At 44.2% G+C, this 19,420-nt stretch overlaps 1 protein-coding gene and 1 long non-coding RNA gene across 3 annotated transcripts; one reads left to right on the forward strand and one right to left on the reverse strand.

Annotated features, from left to right (window-relative positions):
* LOC135572600 (uncharacterized) lies at window positions 1–1,614 on the forward strand. The gene is made up of 2 exons (XR_010464441.1): window positions 1–481; window positions 1,011–1,614. It is a non-coding gene; the product is annotated as an uncharacterized LOC135572600 (long non-coding RNA).
* Window positions 1,615–1,862: 248 nt separating this feature from the next.
* On the reverse strand, window positions 1,863–18,948 carry LOC115132540 (guanine nucleotide-binding protein G(t) subunit alpha-2-like). 2 transcript variants are annotated; one of them, XM_029665286.2, is made up of 9 exons: window positions 15,661–18,944; window positions 8,189–8,231; window positions 7,863–8,004; window positions 7,569–7,729; window positions 7,172–7,300; window positions 5,871–6,000; window positions 5,297–5,450; window positions 3,119–3,324; window positions 1,863–2,446 (listed from the first exon to the last, which is right to left on the reverse strand). In XM_029665286.2, exons 1-8 carry the CDS (start codon window positions 15,770–15,772, stop codon window positions 3,137–3,139), a joined length of 1,059 nt encoding a protein of 352 aa, XP_029521146.1. In that variant the 5' UTR covers window positions 15,773–18,944; the 3' UTR covers window positions 1,863–2,446; window positions 3,119–3,136. The 2 variants fall into 2 exon arrangements, with proteins under 2 accessions (XP_029521146.1, XP_064877022.1); XM_065020950.1 differs by lacking the exons at window positions 1,863–2,446; window positions 3,119–3,324 and adding an exon at window positions 3,343–3,598 and having other exon boundaries at window positions 15,661–18,948.
* Window positions 18,949–19,420: the final 472 nt, after the last annotated feature.

Genomic DNA, 19,420 nt, shown 5'->3' on the forward strand with positions numbered 1-19,420 from the left:
CACTGTATGTATCCCTCCTTTCTGAGGCGTGTCAGTTTGGATAAGCCAGTTTGGACTCTCTTAGTCCTTATCCACTCTGATGAGTCATCCTGACGAGCACATAATGGAGGGTGGTAGCCTACATCCAGTGTACTACATTACCCATAATGCTCTTGTTCTGATATCTGTCTCCTCACCAACCCAAGTGCCAGTACATATGAGGAGGCTGCAGCCTATATCTAGTGTACTACACTACCCATAATGCATTATTATTGTTGTTGTTGTTATTATTATTATTACAGGTGCCAGTACATATGAGGAGGCAGCAGCCTATATCCAGTGTCAGTTTGAGGATCTCAACAGGAGGAAGGGCACTAAAGAGATCTACACCCACTTCACCTGCGCCACCGACACCAAGAACGTCCAGTTCGTGTTTGACGCCGTCATCATCAAGATCAACCTAATAGAGTGTAAACTCTGCTGAGGTGACAGGGATCTTCAAGTCAGTGACCTTTTGATCTTTGTCGTTACTGAATCCCTGTAAAAAATATCCTAGACTTGGTATTGGTTAAAGGTGCAGGTCCTAGACCTGGTATTGGTTGAAGGTGCAGGTCCTAGACCTGGTATTGGTTGAAGGTGCAGGTCCTAGACCTGGTATTGGTTGAAGGTGCAGGTCCTAGACCTGGTATTGGTTGAAGGTGCAGGTCCTAGACCTGGTATTGGTTGAAGGTGCAGGTCCTAGACCTGGTATTGGTTGAAGGTGCAGGTCCTAGACCTGGTATTGGTTGAAGGTACAATATTTTTTTATATTTAGGACTCTTGTTCACTACCGCACATTATTGTACAAGTATTGATTATTGTTAAGTGAGATTAATAATTGTATCACAACACTTTATAAGACAATAATTATTGATTACCTGCATGAAAGAGAATTTTGGAATTCACAGCTTGATATTTTATGGCCTTTTCTAATTCATTCTGATATATATTTTTTAATTCAAAGTGATTTTTCTTAATCCTGTGAATTTCAGTGAAAGAATGAACTGACCGAGGATCAAGATCAAGTGTGTAACAAAATGTCTTGTTACCGAGGGGGAAGATACGCTCAGACCCCACTTGCAGAATGGAGTTTTCCTTGTTCTAATGGCAACTCTGCCTCCGAGGGCAGAAACAAATGTGATTTGGTTAAGTTTAGGCAAGAAGTGAGACACTAAGTATGTAATTCCACGTAATAAAAAGTTATGGGTTGGGTTAAGTTTAAGTAAGAAATATGATTGGTTCGAAACCAAAAAAAACTCCACTGAGCGTTAATTCTGTCCAGAAAACGGTTGCCAAATAGCCACTACCTACTGTATCTGGGATAGACTGTCACCACTTCCCCAAACAATACTATACATTCCAGGGTCATATTCACCATTAGGCCCCCAAACAGAAGAAAATACACTGAAACAGGGAGGGAAGTCCAATAAGACTTTAATAAGAACATTTTTGCTTCATTTTGAAACGGTGTGCACTAATGAATATGACCCTGGAGACTGATCAGATGTGGTAACTACATTATGTTTCTGGTTCAGTTTGACTTTGTACAGATTATGTTGTTGATCTTAACACCATTAAATTATGGCACTAAAGCTCTCTGCTCATCTCCATATTTGTCTTTTTGTATTTCGCAATCCAGCCAATGGCAAAGCAGTGCTTGAAGTGGGCTGGTGTTATAATATCAGTCATTTTCTACTACTTGAGTACTGGCACCTCATAGAATATTTCCTCTAAAATATTATGAGTACCGGGATCCAAAATGTGTACCGGCACTGTGGGAAAGGGTTAATGTTCCCTACTATGTCATAATAGTATTGTGTAACCTTCAACGATCAGAAACCGAACAGGGAAGTATATGCATCTTTATTTTATGTGTCCACACATCACAAAAAGACAAGATCCCTTCTTTCTCACAGTACTTCAGATGTCTTTCTTAAAATAAAGATTGGTCTAATTATTTACAAAGTGTAAGATTATTATTCTATTAAAATAGATTAAAATAGACTTTTGAAATATTGAAATTTCAACTGTTTACTTTATAACTTTTTTTTAACAATAAAATGGAGACCACAGGAGACTACTGAAGGTAAGACAAAAACACTAGCTTCAGGGATTTAAAGGTACATTCCACAATTTAAGTCCTGTCCAATGCCTCACTCATAGAAGAGCTTATGGCCTGCTGCTGCCTTATGTCATTTTCCTTTTTTTAAATTTAATTTTTGTACAAATGTTTTGATACTCTTTCAATCCAATGGCCTTGATGTTAAGGCTTTGATGCTGTCGATGTAGAGGAAGCGTCCGAGGAACCAGGGTTCGGAGGTGGTGATGGTGACAGCCGATAAGCAGTTGTCCATCGACTGTCCACCTCCTTCAGCACAGTGGCCAAATAAAACCAAGGGGTTGGCTGATGGATGGAAGGAAGGAAGTTCTGGAGAAGGGAAGAAAATAGGAATTTCAATTGAATGCATGTTTTTACATTTATACGTAATCTTTCTGAGAATCTGTTGTGCCGATGTGAATGCTACTTGTGTCATAGATCATGCCTGCAAATTCAGCTCGTTTTGGTCACCCAAATTGGAACAAAAGCCTACACTCTCGCTCCAAGACTACAGCTTCAATGCCCACCCCTGCTCTAATGTATATTTGACCACATTTATTTAGAGAAAAGTATAGTTTAATTAGGTCTGTCTAATGGCCCTTTTGGAGACTGTAATAGTGTTGGGATAGTGTTGAGGCGATGTGAGAGGGAGGGAGAGTGTCGAGGGAGGGACAGAGATAGTATTGAGTCAATGTTCGCTTTATGACTCATCCATCCTCACCTTCATCCGTCCCAAACGGTCTGAACCATAGAAACAAAATGTACTAGGGGACAAAGCGCCTCAGACCATTGCAATATTAATGGCATGTCAAGGCAAATACAGGTTGTCATCGTGTGTTATAAGTGAATTGCCGATAGTTTGGCCACAGCTGGCCCTTATTACAGTGTGTCAGTGAGGCGACAGGACTGATGTCGGTTCTCAGACAGGGATTTCCTGCTGGGCACTGAGGTGTGTGTGTGTGTGTGTGTGCATGCATCAGGCAGTAATATAGACGGTCATACCTTCAATCAGGAGCTGCCTCAGAACAGCCCGGCGTCTTTTAGATTGATTTTGATGATGTCTGTGATTGTGTCGAAGGCCTGGTTCACGTCCTGTGTGTCTACAGCGCAGGTGACGTGGGTATAGATGGGTTTCTCCGCCTGCTTCAAGTTCAGAGACTCAAACTGCATCTTCACGTGGTTACTGGCGTCTTCGTATGTATTTGGCCCTATAAGGGAGAGAAGAGTTTAGATGTTGAAAATTGAGGAATTGCTGTTCTCTTTGTATGGGTCTGGCCCTACAGAGGGAATACGAGGGGTTTTATACTTCATTCAGATACTTTTTCATTCAAAGTGATTTTTCTTAATCCTGTGAATTTCAGTGAAAGAATGAACTGACCGAGGATCAAGATCAAGTGTGTAACAAAATGTCTTGTTACCGTGGGGGAAGATGCGCTCAGACCCCACTTGCAGAATGGAGTTTTCCTTGTTCTAATGGCAACTCTGCCTCCGAGGGCAGAAACAAATGTGATTTGGTTAAGTTTAGGCAAGAAATGAGACACTAAGTATGTAATTACACGTGGTAAAGGGATATGGGTTGGGTTAGGTTTAAGTAAGAAATGTGATTGGTTCGGAACCAAGGAGAACTACAGTTGAAGTCAGAAGTTTGGATACACTAAGGTTAGAGTCATTAAAACATGTTTTTCAACCACTCCATACATTTATTGTAAACAAACTATAGTTTTGGCAAGTCAGTTAGAACATCTACTTTGTGCATGACAAGTAATTTTTCCAACAATTGTTTGCAGAGAGATTATTTAACTTATAATTCACTGTATCACAATTCCAGTGGGTCAGAAGTTTACATACACTAAAGTTGACTGTGCCTTTAAACAGCTTGGAAAATTCCAGAAAATTATGTCATGGCTTTAGAAGCTTCTGATAGGCTAATTGACATCATTTGAGTCAATTGGATGTGTACCTGTGGATGTATTTTAAGGCCTACCTTCAAACTCAGTGCCTCTTTGCTTGACATCATGGGAAAATCTAAATAAATCCTCAGAAAACAAATTGTAGACCTCCACAAGTCTGGTTCATCCTTGGGAGCAATTTCCAAATGCCTGAGGCTAGCGCGTTTATCTGTACAAACAATAGTATGCAAGTATAAACACCATGGGACCACGCAGCCGTCATACCGCTCAGGAAGGAGATGCGTTCGGTCTCCAAGAGATGAACGTACTTTGGTGCGAAGAGTGCAAATCAATCCCAGAACAACAACAAAGGACCTTGTGAAGATGCTGGAAGAAACCGGTACAAAAGCATCTATATCCACAGTAAAACGAGTCCTATATAGACATAACCTGAAAGGCTGCTCAGCAAGGAAGAAGCCACTGCTCCAAAACCGCCATTAAAAAGCCAGACTACGGTTTGCAACTACACCTGGGGACAAAGATCGTACTTTTGGGGGAAATGTCCTTTGGTCTGATGAAACGAAAATAGAACTGTTTAGCCATAATGACCATCGTTATATTTGGAGGAAAAAGAGGGAGGATTGCAAGCCAAAGAACACCATCCCAACCGAGAAGCACGGGGGTGGCAGCATCATGTTGTGGGGGTGCTTTGCTGCAGGAGGGACTGGTGCACTTCACAAAATAGATGGCATCATGAGGGGGGAAAATTATGTGGATATATTGAAGCAACATCTCAAGACATCAGTCAGGAAGTTAAAGCTTGGTCGCAAATGGGTCTTCCAAATGGACAATGACCCCAAGCATACTTCCAAAGTTGTAAGGACAACAAAGTCAAGGTATTGGAGTGGCCATTGATGTCGTCACTATTATTATACAATGTAGGAAATATTAAAAATAAAGAAAAACCCTTGAATGAGTAGGAATATCCAAACTTTTGACTGGTACATTCTCGCGTTCTTCTTATTTCTGTTTCTCGTGTGTTTTTGTTCTACTTGACTTTTTTTGTGAATGTTTTTTTTGTACTACTGATATTGATAGCTACATTGTTGGGGAAAAGCAGGCAAGAAAGGCATTTCGCTGTTCTTGTGCATGTGACAATAACTTGAAACTAATCAGTGAGAGATTTACGATATTTTCATTCATTCGCCGCATGGTAAATAAACTCCAAACGAAAGGCCAAAAGCTCAGGGAAAACAACGTTTTGCCATTAGGGACTCAGAGTAGGACTCACCATCGTAGTCGGGGAAGCAGACATTGAGGTGGACATGCTTGATCTTCTCTTGGAAGACGTCCTTCTTGTTGAGGAAGAGCACGTGGATGGTGTCCTCGAAGAACCTGTGGTTGCAGATACTGTTGAATAGGTGGAGAGACTCGTGCATGCGGTTCTGAAAACAGGAGAGGAGGGTATAGGAATGATGTATCATTATCATCATGATCATCGTTGGGCTACAAAACCGTCAACAACCTTAGCTGGCTGCAGTCACTAGCCATGTGAGGTTTGGTTGATTCATATCAACATCTCCTGTGGTGTGGTTGATTCATATCGGCATCTCCTGTGGTGTGGTTGATTCATATCAACATCTCCTGTGGTGTGGTTGATTCATATCGGCATCTCCTGTGGTGTGGTTGATTCATATCAACATCTCCTGTGGTGTGGTTGATTCATATCAACATCTCCTGTGGTGTGGTTGATTCATATCAGCATCTCCTGTGGTATGGTTGAATCATCTCCTGTAGTTTCACTTTGAAGTGTGTGTGTGTGTGTGTGTGTGTGTGTGTGTGTGTGTGTGTGTATAATCACTCGCCATTTCCTCGTCCTCCAGCAGCACCAGGTCATATGCGCTGAGGGCACTACAGAACAGGACGCAATGGACGCCCTGGAAACAGTGGATCCACTTCTTCCTCTCTTCTCTTCTACCGCTCATATCAAACATCCTGTCCGTCAGAGAGACACAACAATCACATCAATTAACCCAATCAATTATAAAGCCCTTGTTTCTTTTTACAGGAGAGGAGCGTTCAACAACTACAGTACTTAATCATCATGAGTGTGTGTTAGGAAAACATCCCAGCTCCTCCAGTGTGTACTTAGTTGGTGTATATGGTGAGAGCGTGGCACTTGCTAAGGTTGGTGGTTCAATTCTAGCAGCGATCACATACAAATACAAAAAATATATATTTCATGCTCTATAAGTTGCTGGTGTAATAGAGGTGATTTGAAATCACACTCTCATTGAAACATAGCCCTTACTGGCTACGTTTACACAGGCAGCCCAATTCTGATCTTTTGCCGAGTTATTGGCAATGGCAAAAGAGCTTATTTGATTGGTCAAAATACCAATTGGTGAGGGGGAAAAAAAGGTCAGAATTGGGCTGTCTGTGTAAACCCAAATGCTGCTCTCAGATCACAAGGATTCTCTTTACTGATTAAGACGTTCGGTTGTTGTGCAAGAGGTCTATGGTTCGATCGCATCAATTATACTACCTTACCTGAATTTGACCTCTTTGCAGGTGTACTATACTGTACTGTGACAAGGCAGTCCGGTAGTTAGCTACTGTAGCATCACCTGAATTTGACCTCTTTGCAGGTGTACTATACTGTACTGTGACAAGGCAGTCCGGTAGTTAGCTACTGTAGCATCACCTGAATTTGACCTCTTTGCAGGTGTACTATACTGTACTGTGACAAGGCAGTCCGGTAGTTAGCTACTGTAGCATCACCTGAATTTGACCTCTTTGCAGGTGTACTATACTGTACTGTGACAAGGCAGTCCGGTAGTTAGCTACTGTAGCATCACCTGAAGTTGACCTCTTTGCAGGTGTACTATACTGTACTGTGACAAGGCAGTCCGGTAGTTAGCTACTGTAGCATCACCTGAATTTGACCTCTTTGCAGGTGTACTATACTGTACTGTGACAAGGCAGTCCGGTAGTTAGCTACTGTAGCATCACCTGAATTTGACCTCTTTGCAGGTGTACTATACTGTACTGTGACAAGGCAGTCCGGTAGTTAGCTACTGTAGCATCACCTGAATTTGACCTCTTTGCAGGTGTACTATACTGTACTGTGACAAGGCAGTCCGGTAGTTAGCTACTGTAGCATCACCTGAATTGGATGTCTCTGCAGATGAACCTCTCCTCGTTAACCCCGCCGGTCGTGATCCTGCACCGTAGGATGTCTTGGTCACTGGGGGTCAAGTCAGCCACGGTGATGCGGTCAAGGTCACTGAGGAAGCTGTCGGCGAATGGCACAATCAATCAATCCAAGAATCAGATCACTAAGGTAGGCTGTAAATGTCAGAGCTGTTTGTATTCATCAAGCGTCTCCAAGTAGAAGTGCTAATCTAGGATCAGTTTAGCCTTTTAGATCATAATGAGTAAGATTACATGGACAGCACCCTACTCTGAGGCAATTCATGGATACAGGCTCTGATCCTAGATCAGCACTCTGAAACGCTAGTGAATACGGGTCCTGAGTAATAACGGCAGACAGATTAACCCACTAGTGAGCGGAGTCGAGGAGCTGGTAGCCTTCAGCTGCTCTCTCAAAACACTCCTGGATGCCAGGGTCCAGCCACAACTTCTTGATGCACTCAGCCAGCTCAGGAGGCATGGTGCCCTCTTCAGTAGAGTTGGAAAGGTTCTCCAGCTTCTTGCCCTCATCCTGGCCACATAGAAAACAACACATATATGTCAGTATAGTTTAGTATAACAGGTTCATACAGTGTAATATAATATATTGTAGTATGGTATATTATAGTATAGTTCTACACACACACCCAACCTGCAGTACCCACCTCTGCGGCTGGTGATCCGTACTTGATCCCCAGGATGCCCATGCCTCTGACGATGGACAGAGCTGACTGCAGGATGTTACCAAAGATCACCTCTCTGTACATCACCTTCTCCTCCTTATTAAAACCACCCAGGTGGAGGATTCTGTGAAGAAGAAGAAGAAGGGGTTGGTGTTGCTCACTTATCCAAACTGCCACCTAGTGGTATATTTGTAACACTGCGGCTCACTTTCTCTCAGCTGCCCCTAGTGGTATAGATTTGACACTGCGGCTCATTTCTCTCAGCTGCCCCACATTCAGTGAGAGGCTTCAGTTTTAAATTAACTCACTTCATTTGTTTTACGATGGTGCTTTTCCCCGACTCCTCAGCACCTGAAAGAAAACAAAAAAATACACCATTTATTGACAGTTAAATGTCATCCATTTAACGTTTCGTTACATGGCTTTCATCAGTGACACAGACAGATAATGTATTAGAAGAAAAGTATGTCCTGCTTGTGGTAAAATGGCAAAACAAAAGCCTTGTCATTACATATCTGTTGACCTTTATCAGTCACATAATATGTAACATAATTACAGTTCAGTAGAAGTCCCTCAGGCCAAGAATACTCTTGGACCTTGTGGCCAGAGAAACATATGCTACTTCCCAAACTGCATCCTATTCCCAATACAGTCCACTACTGAAACATAACAAACACCACTTACTAATGTGACCCAGTTAGATTATGAGGAAGAGTGACAATAGAGCAAGAGGACAGTCTGTGAGGAGATCACTGACGTCTCTGGGCCTCAGTGGGCCTCACTGTGGCTCAATGGGACTCACTGAGTATCAGACTCTTCAGCACAAAGGACTTGAAGTCATTTAAAATCTTTATTCAAAACATGTATTTGAAAACCTTTAAAACCCAAATACTATGGCACCGACCCCAACCTGTAATCTGGACCGGTGGTGTACGGCTCAAATAGCACCCTATTCCCTATATAGTGCAGGACGGCTCAAATAGCACCCTATTCCCTATATAGTGCAGGACGGCTCAAATAGCACCCTATTCCCTATATAGTGCAGGACGGCTCAAATAGCATCCTATTCCCTATATAGTGCAGTACAGTTCAAATAGCACCCTATTCCCTATATAGTGCAGTACAGTTCAAATAGCACCCTATTCCCTATATAGTGCAGTACGGCTCAAATAGCACCCTATTCCCTATATAGTGCAGTACGGCTCAAATACCACCCTATTCCCTATATAGTGCTGTACGGTTCAAATAGCACCCTATTCCCTATATAGTGCAGTACAGTTCAAATAGCACCCTATTCCCTATATAGTGTAGGACGGCTCAAATAGCACCCTATTCCCTATATAGTGGCATGTTCATTTACATAGATAGGAGTTCGCTATTCAACTAAAACAATCTCAGCTTAGTTTAGTAGTTAAATGGGTAATTGTAGTGAAGTTGATTAGATTATTCAACAACACAGCAGTTATAAAGACCATAGACAGACATCATCCAATAGATGCCTCTTGTGGAGAAGTGTTCTCCATTTAATCTACTCTAATTGGTTGAGCCCTGCGCCACTCATAGCCACAGACTCATAGCCACAGACAGGACCAGGTTACATAATGCATGCTGTGTTTAAGACACAGGACCAGGTTACATAATGACACCCATTGGCTCAGTGCCCTTCCACATTAAGGTTGGCCGATCCTCCTCTTCACGTACCCCCTTGCTGAGTGTTATGGATGGGCTTCATGTCTCCTGTGTCTTAACACAACAAGCATTATGTAACCTGGTCCTGTGTTTTAACACAACAAGCATTATGTAACCTGGTCCTGTGTCTTAACACAACAAGCATTATGTAACCTGGTCCTGTGTCTTAACACAACAAGCATTATATAACCTGGTCCTGTGTCTTAACACAACAAGCATTATGTAACCTGGTCCTGTGTCTTAACACATCAAGCATTATGTAACCTGGTCCTGTGTCTTAACACAACAAGCATTATGTAACCTGGTCCTGTGTCTTAACACAACAAGCATTATGTAACCTGGTCCTGTGTTTTAACACAACAAGCATTATGTAACCTGGTCCTGTGTCTTAACACAACAAGCATTATGTAACCTGGTCCTGTGTCTTAACACATCAATCATTATGTAACTTGGTCCTGTGTCTTAACACATCAAGCATTATGTAACCTGGTCCTGTGTCTTAACACAACAAGCATTATGTAACCTGGTCCTGTGTCTTAACACAACAAGCATTATGTAACCTGGTCCTGTGTCTTAACACAACAAGCATTATGTAACCTGGTCCTGTGTCTTAACACAACAAGCATTATGTAACCTGGTCCTGTGTCTTAACACAACAAGCATTATGTAACCTGGTCCTGTGTCTTAACACAACAAGCATTATGTAACCTGGAAACAGGTCATCTTACCACTTTGTATCAAGACAAGAGCTAAAGTAACAGAAGTCGTTCATTGAACAACGCTTGCCTGCTCCAGCCACCTGAGACCTTAAAACTTGTGTTTGCTCACCATCAAAGGGATAACACAGGATTCGAACCCCTGTCAGTCGGTCACACTAACACTGTCTGCTAAAGAACACAAATCAAATCAAATCAAATGTATTTATATAGCCCTTCGTACATCAGCTGATATCTCAAAGTGTTGTACAGAAACCCAGCCTAAAACCCCAAACAGCAAGCAATGCAGGTGTAAAAGCACGGTGGCTAGGAAAAACTCCCTAGAAAGGCCAAAACCTAGGAAGAAACCTAGAGAGGAACCAGGCTATGAGGGGTGGCCAGTCCACAACACTATTTATACGGTACCACTGGTAGGAGTGAGAACACTGTGTCTCACACACACACCTTTCCAACAGGTCAAATCAGAAGTACAGCTCAGCTTTACTCAGTAGTGTGAAAAGGGTACCGGATGCTAAAACAGTTTGTGGAGACCTCAGCGTTAGCTATTTGGCCTGGTTAGGCATATGGAAATAGATCTGTCTATTCCACTATCTGGATATATACCTAGACCTGTTTTTTTGGATTTGATCATTAGCATTGACTGAGACTTTAAGTGGCCACACGCAGAGAGGCCAAGTGTATTACCCTTTTCACACTACTAAGCCTCAGCCCAACTAAATCCTGCTGAGCCCAGAACCAATCTGAACCCACACATCATAGGTTCTGGAAGAGTGTTGTTTTGTAAATGGGACTATGTAAAAAAAGATACTTTAAGTCTGAGCCAGCACAGTACAGTTTGAATTGGGTCGTCACGGAAGTGTGAAAGGGTGAATGCAGTCAGAGGAGAGAATGGGTACACATTTCTTGACTGGACCTGGAGTATGAGCTAAACTCGTCAGTGTAATCGGCTTGGCATCTCATCGGCAGGGTTCCATAATTCACTTGGACCTTTTAGTAGTGATTATTTAAACACCTCACTGTGTCCTGCCTTTCCACTGGACTGGACTCACTGGGAGGGAGCAATGAACCTCAGGGAGCGATGGAACTCAGGGAGCGATGGAACTCAGGGAGCGATGGAACTCAGGGAGCGATGAAACTCAGGAAGCGATGGAGCTCAGGGAGCGATGGAGCTCAGGGAGCGATGGAGCCCAGGGAGCGATGGAACTCAGGGAGCGATGGAACTCAGGGAGCGATGGACCTCAGGGAGCGATGGAGCTCAGGGAGCGATGGACCTCAGGGAGCGATGGAGCCCAGGGAGCGATGGAACTCAGGGAGCGATGGAGCCCAGGGAGCGATGGAGCCCAGGGAGCGATGGAACTCAGGGAGCGATGGAACTCAGGGAGCGATGGAACTCAGGGAGCGATGGAACTCAGGGAGCGATGGAACTCAGGGAGCGATGGAACTCAGGGAGCGATGGAACTCAGGGAGCGATGGAACTCAGGGAGCGATGGAGCTCAGGGAGCGATGGAACTCAGGGAGCGATGGAGCCCAGGGAGCGATGGAGCCCAGGGAGCGAACTGGAACTCAGGGAGCGATGGAACTCAGGGAGCGATGGAACTCAGGAGCGATGGAACTCAGGGAGCGATGGAACTCAGGGAGCGATGGAGCTCAGGGGAGCGATGGAGCTCAGGGAGCGATGGAGCTCAGGGAGCGATGGAGCTCAGGGAGCGATGGAACTCAGGGAGCGATGGAACTCAGGGAGCGATGGAACTCAGGGAGCGATGGAACTCAGGGAGCGATGGAACTCAGGGAGCGATGGAGCTCAGGGAGCGATGGAGCTCAGGGAGCGATGGAACTCAGGGAGCGATGGAACTCAGGGAGCGATGGAACTCAGGGAGCGATGGAGCTCAGGGAGCGATGGAGCTCAGGGAGCGATGGAACTCAGGGAGCGATGGAGCTCAGGGAGCGATGGAGCTCAGGGAGCGATGGAGCTCAGGGAGCGATGGAGCTCAGGGAGCGATGGACCTCAGGGAGCGATGGAGCCCAGGGAGCGATGGAGCCCAGGGAGCGATGGAACCCAGGGAGCGATGGAACCCAGGGAGCGATGGAACCCAGGGAGCGATGGAACCCAGGGAGCGATGGAACTCAGGGAGCGATGGAACTCAGGGAGCGATGGAACTCAGGGAGCGATGGAGCTCGGGGAGCGATGGAACTCGGGTAGCGATGGAGCTCGGGGAGCGATGGAACTCGGGAAGCGATGGAGCCCGGGGAGCGATGGACCTCGGGGAGCGATGGAACTCGGGGAGCGATGGAACTCAGGGAGCGATGGAGCTCAGGGAGCGATGGAACTCAGGGAGCGATGGAGCCCAGGGAGCGATGGAGCCCAGGGAGCGATGGACCTCAGGGAGCGATGGAACTCAGGGAGCGATGGAACTCAGGGAGCGATGGAACTCAGGGAGCGATGGAACTCAGGGAGCGATGGAACTCAGGGAGCGATGGAGCTCAGGGAGCGATGGAACTCAGGGAGCGATGGAACTCAGGGAGCGATGGAACTCAGGGAGCGATGGAGCTCAGGGAGCGATGGAACTCGGGTAGCGATGGAGCTCGGGGAGCGATGGAACTCGGGAAGCGATGGAGCCCGGGGAGCGATGGACCTCGGGGAGCGATGGAACTCGGGGAGCGATGGAGCTCGGGGAGCGATGGAGCTCGGGGAGCGATGGAACTCGGGGAGCGATGGAACTCGGGGAGCGATGGAGCTCAATGTACCTCAAGGTCTGAATCTGTACTTTAACAAACCACAAAAATCTCTTCCTTCTTTTCTAGGTTCAGTTACATATAGCTGAAACATTCTGAGAGAAATAATATTATGCCTTGATCTTTGTGTGTTGGTTCTTAACTGTCAATGTTCAGACAACGTGCATATTCAATTCACAGACAGAATCAGTACTCGGGGCCTGTTTCAATCAGATCAGTTTCTGCCAACATCCGCATAGCGGTTGTTTTGATGGTGTCTGAGGTGGAACTGAGCAGTCAAATCCACATGCAGCTCCGTTGTGGTAATATTGAGGATTTGTTTACATAGCAATTAATGTGGCATGTTAGGATAATTAATGTGGCAGGTTAGGATAATTCATGTGGCAGGTTAGGATAATTAATGTAGCAGGTTAGGATAATTAATGTGGCAGTTTAGGATAATTCATGTAGCAGGTTAGGATAATTAATGTAGCAGGTTAGGATAATTAATGTAGCAGGTTAGGATAGTTAATGTTGCAGGTTAGGATAACTAATGCAGCAGGTTAGGTGAATTAATGCAGCAAATTAGGAGAATGAGGTAAAGGTTAGGAAAGGGATTAGGGTTAGGCTTAGCTACAACGCTAGTTGTCAACAACTGTTGTCTCCGGCACGACCATTAAGTCGCAATAATAGAAATTCCATGCAGACTTGTTTACAAGTCATCTACTCTTTGATTAGGCTGATAGAAGTCCTCGTTATTTAGCCTGATAGAAGTCCTCATTATTAAGCCTGATAGAAGTCCTCATTATTTAGCCTGATAGAAGTCCTCGTTATTTAGCCTGATAGAAGTCCTCATTATTTAGCCTGATAGAAGTCCTCATTATTTAGCCTGATAGAAGTCCTCATTATTTAGCCTGATAGAAGTCCTCGTTATTTAGCCTGATAGAAGTCCTCATTATTTAGCCTGATAGAAGTCCTCATTATTTAGCCTCATAGAAGTCCTCATTATTTAGGCTGATAAAGTCCTCATTATTTTCCTGATAGAAGTCCTCATTATTTTGCCTGATAGAAGTCCTCATTATTTAGCCTGATAGAAGTCCTCATTATTTAGCCTGATAGAAGTCCTCATTATTTAGCCTGATAGAAGTCCTCATTATTTAGCCTGATAGAAGTCCTCATTATTAAGCCTGATAGAAGTCCTCATTATTTAGCCTGATAGAAGTCCTCGTTATTTAGCCTGATAGAAGTCCTCGTTATTTAGGCTGATAGAAGTCCTCATTATTTAGGCTGATAGAAGTCCTCATTATTTAGCCTGATAGAAGTCCTCATTATTTAGCCTGATAGAAGTTCTCATTATTTAGCCTGATAGAAGTCCTCATTATTTAGCCTGATAGAAGTCCTCATTATTTAGTTGAATGATTTTCAATTTGAGTGTCCTTATTTCTATATAGCGTACACTTTCTCGTCCTGAACTTCTATAATGCGAGTGGGAGCGAGTGATCAATCAGATCAAGCATTAAGCGATAGCCGACAACCGAATAGCTGATGTTCTGGCGGTGTCAAAGGTGGAACTGCGTTGGAGCTGCTCACCGATTTGACAACTCCGACGCAGTTCCACCTCTGACACAGTCAAAACATCAGCTATGCGGGTGTGGGCTATCGCCGGTTGACGCTTTATCTGATCGAATCTAGGCCTTATTGTCTGTGTTTGATTAAAATGGGACCAGAGAAAGAGTATGATATCATTTGATGGAATATATTCAACACCAGAAAGATTAAATGTGAAAATTACAGATGTTATCTCAATTTCATTTGAAATATTTTTTGTCCTATCTTGAGGCCAGGTTTTCAGAGGAACCAATCATGTCGTATTAAATGATGCCCCCCCCTTTCCGATGTGGTCCGTCCTTGCTTCTGGATGGCAGTTTAATACAAACCTCAACCAGTGGTGTAAAGTACTCAAGTAAAAATACTTTAAAGTACTATTTATTAAGTAAAAATACTTTAAAGTACTACATAAGTTGTTTTTTGGTTATCTGTACTTTACATTACTATTTATATTTATGAAAACTTTTACTTCACTACATTCCTAAAGAAAATAATGTACTTTTTACTCTATACATTTTCCCTGACACACAAAAGTACTCATTACATGTTTAATGATTAGCAGGACAGGAATATTGTACAATTTACACACTTATCCCTACTGCCTCTGATCTGGTGGACTCACTAAATACAACATGCTTCCTTTGTAAATCATGTGTTAGTGTTAGAATGTGCCCCCTGGCTAAAACCAAATACTTTTAGACTTTTATTCAAGTATTTTACTGGGAGACTTTCACTTTTACTTTAGTCATTTTCTATTAAGGTATCTTTACTTTTAATCAAGTATGACAATTGGGTACTTTTTCCACCACTGACCTCAACCAAATCAATGATATCACGTCATATGTCACAACAAATATCCTGTTTATGATTCCACGTTAATTTAGCTGAAATATTGCCTTTCAGTTCCTTTATGAAGAGGAAACCAAAACTCATGGGGGATTCCAACGTTTCAGCCAAAAACGACCTTACGAGTTCCAGACAGGGCTACCTCATCACAAGAGCATATTTCCTGAAGCATCTCCGATACATTCACACCAATGGGTTGATTCACTTACCCAGCATCAGCACTTTAACTGCCTTGGACTCAGCCAGCTCCTTCTTCAGCTCCTTGGCGTCTATCCCCTCCTCTCCCTCCATCTCCAGATCCTCAGGCTCGTCCATCGACATCTTGGTGGTTCGTTGTCCTGGGTACCTCGCTACACAGAAACAGGTTTGTAGTCACTAAACGTGCTACAACAAAACAAGAAAATCTCCTACAGGACGATTGATTGACAGGTCGTTGAGGTGATTGAAGACCCGTTAGATTATCAATAGATGTCCTGATAGAAAGACAATGAGTTGTTAGGTAGTAGGTAGACTACTGTTCAAGAGACACTAAGTCAAAGTGTTGCTCCTCTGCAGCTTCAGAGGCTAAATATCTCTGTGGTTTAAATCGCATGTCTTACAACATGGAAACACCAGAAGCCAAATCCTATTAACACAGCTAATTAGGAGTGAAAAGACCAACGCAGGCCCAGTTTGGTTCCACTAGGGTTGGTTGGGGATTTGGGATGGAGAGATCTTCTGACTGTTGATACATTGGAGCCAGGAAAGTAGTTTACGTTTTCTGTAACTTGGACACCAGAGAATGGCTCTTCAGGACTTATGTTTAAGATTTATTAAAGGGGACTTGTACCTCCATTTGAGGACTTTAAAATGCATTATATATAGCCATTGAATCTTGAAGAGTATAACTTAATGCCTCATGAGCTTGTTGTTTAACTCCATTGATTGTTATCAATGTAATTGTAAACAAATACAGTAGCTTCAAAACATGGCTCATCTCCTGGATGGTCAGTCCCATGCATCCATAGATGTGTCCATGATTTTAAGAGTGGTTACAATTCTCCAGCCCCATCCCTCAGCTGTTTACCCTGCAAAAGTGGGCGTTAATTGATTTTGTATTGTTAGAACTGCAGATTTCCCCTTTAATATGATTTTTAAAAAGTGCAAACCCCTACTATGCTGATGCTTCCAGTACTGTAGTTTATATACACAAACCTAAAGAATCATGACTGAAATAGGTCAGAAAAAAGGTTGACCAAAAAAACAAAAGTATGTTCATGGGCTTTAATATGGAGATGGTCCCCCCTCTGCTGCTATAACAGCCTCCACTCTTCTGGGAAGGCTTCAGATGTTGGAACATCGCTGTGGGGACTTGCTTCCATTCAGCCACAAGAGCATTAGTGAAGTCGGACACGGATGTTGGGCGATTAGACCTGGCTTTCAGTATGCGTTCCAATTCATCCCAAAGGTGTTCGATGGGGGTTGAGGTCAGGGCCCTGTGCAGGCCAGTCAAGTTATTCCACACCGATCTCGACAAACCATTTCTGTATGGATCTCGCTTTGTGCACGGGGCAGCAGGTAGCCTAGTGGTTAGCCTCTACGGGATCAGTCCCCCCCCCACGGGACGGTTAAGATAACGTATGCTAATGTGATTAGCATGAGGTTTTAAGTAACCAAAAAAAATCCCAGGACATAGACATATCTGATATGGGCAGAAAGCTTAAATTATTGTTAATCTAACTGCACTGTCCAATTTACAGTAGCTATTATAGTGAAATAATACCATGCCATTGTTTGAGGAGAATGCACAATTATGAACTTCAAAATGTATTAATAAACCAATTAAGCACATTTGGGCAGTCTTGATACAATATTTTGATCAGAAATGCAATGGTTAATTGAATCAGTCTAAAACTTTGTGCATATGCTGCTGCCATCTAGTGGCCAAAATCTATGTTGCGCCTAGATTCCTAAGTCATATATTGGCCTTTCTCTTGCATTTCAAAGATGATTCAAAATACATATTTTAAAAACGCATGGGGTCCAATCCTTAAGAAGTTTTTAACTGTTGTGGTGCTGACAGACCTGGCAGTCTGTTGGAGTTGGAGTTATGGAGGTCAGAGGGTCTCAGTACTATTTTTGTGTTTGTCTGTGTTGATCTCAAAGCATCCATCATGGTTGCTGGAACCGTCACCACTCCATCACAACTGTAGACCAGGGTTAATCTACCTCACCATGACTTTAGACCAGGGTTAATCTACCTCATCACAACCTTAGACCAGTGTTAATCTAACTCATCATCGTTGCTGGTAAGGACAATGTGAAAGGAACATCTCCGCGCTAGCACAGTACGGTTCGGGTCGGCACAATAGTGTGAGAAGGGTAAGTGTATGGGGGTGTGCAGGCTTTTGATCCAGCCCTGGTTTATTCTACCTCATCACGACCTTAGACCAGGGGTAACCTACCTCATCATGACCTTAGACCATTAGAACAGGGTTAACCTACCTCATCATGACCTTAGACCATTAGAACAGGGTTAACATACCTCATCACGACCTTAGACCAGGGTTAACCTACCTCATCATGACCTTAGACCATTAGAACAGGGTTAACGTACCTCATCACGACCTTAGACCAGGGTTAACCTACCTCATCATGACCTTAGACCATTAGAACAGGGTTAACGTACCTCATCACGAACTTAGACCAGGATTAACCTACCTCATCACGAACTTAGACCAGGATTAACCTACCTCATCATGACCTTAGACCATTAGAACAGGGTTAACGTACCTCATCACGACCTTAGACCAGGGTTAACCTACCTCATCAGAACCTTAGACCATGGTTAACCTACCTCATCAGAACATTATACCAGGGTTAACATACCTCATCATGACCTTAGACCATTGGAACAGGGTTAACGTACCTCATCATGACCTTAGACCATGGTTAACAACCTCTCCAATTCCTGTCCTGGAAAGCTAGTGGGTGTGCAGGGTTTTGATACAGCCCTGCAGTAACACACCTGATTCATCTAATCGTCATGGTCCAGATAGAGACAGTGATTAGTCGATTATTTGTATCGGGTGTGTTAAGTCCATGGTTTCGTGAGCGTGAGACCAAGGTTCTGATCTTTTGAGGAGATTACCCCCACAGAGCCCATGTTCCACCCAGGGAAGGACAGGCTGGGCAGATGGCCATATGTGTGGGTGGAGTGTGGCTTGTTTTGGGCAACTGGGTCACCCTGCTCAGCCATGTAACAACCCCAAAGCTTTGCATGTCAAGAGTTTAATACCAAGCGGGTGACCCAGTCCCAGACTTCCAGAGCCAATCCCAAGCGTGTTGCACCTTTTTAGGGTACTGTTGATTGTCACGTATGATCAAATGGTCTTTGAACCCGGGCCATCTGCGCACCACAACACCGCGAGTTTCCCCAATGAGTTACACCCGTCCCACTGAGTTACACTCTTCCCCGCCGAGTTACACCCTTCCCGGCTGAGTTACACCCTTCCCTCTGAGTTACACCCGTACCGCTGAGTTACACCCGTCCCCGCTGAGTAACTCCCATCCCCGCTGAGTAACTCCCATCCCGGCTGAGTTACACCCTTCCCGGCTGAGTTACACCCTGTTACACCCTTCCCCGCTGAGTTACACCCTTCCCTGCTGAGTTACACCCTTCTCCGCTGAGTTACACCCTTCTCCGGTAAGTTACACCCTTCCCCGCTGAGTTACACCCTTCCCGCTGAGTTACACCCTTCCCGCTGAGTTACACCCCTTCCCGCTGAGTTACACCCCCTTCCCCGCTGAGTTACACCCCCTTCCCGCTGAGTTACACCCTTCCCGCTGAGTTACACCCTTCCCGCTGAGTTACACCCCCTTCCCGCTGAGTTACACCCTTCCCCGCTGAGTTATACCCTTCCCCTTCCCCGCTGAGTTACACCCTTCTCCGCTGAGTTACACCCTTCCCCCTTTCGCTGAGTTACACCC

Source organism: Oncorhynchus nerka, linkage group LG7 (genome assembly GCF_034236695.1).
Source record: "Oncorhynchus nerka isolate Pitt River linkage group LG7, Oner_Uvic_2.0, whole genome shotgun sequence".
Classification (NCBI taxonomy): domain Eukaryota; kingdom Metazoa; phylum Chordata; class Actinopteri; order Salmoniformes; family Salmonidae; genus Oncorhynchus; species Oncorhynchus nerka.

Coding starts and splice junctions, on each gene's coding strand:
- LOC115132540 (XM_029665286.2), bottom strand. CDS start 15,772: ATGTCGATGGACGAGCCTGAGGATCTGGAGATGGAGGGAGAGGAGGGG. Junction 8,232..15,660: donor AGTTAAAGTGCTGATGCTGG/GTAAGTGAATCA, acceptor GTTTTCTTTCAG/GTGCTGAGGAGTCGGGGAAA. Junction 7,301..7,568: donor CTCCTCGACTCCGCTCACTA/GTGGGTTAATCT, acceptor ATTCGCCGACAG/CTTCCTCAGTGACCTTGACC.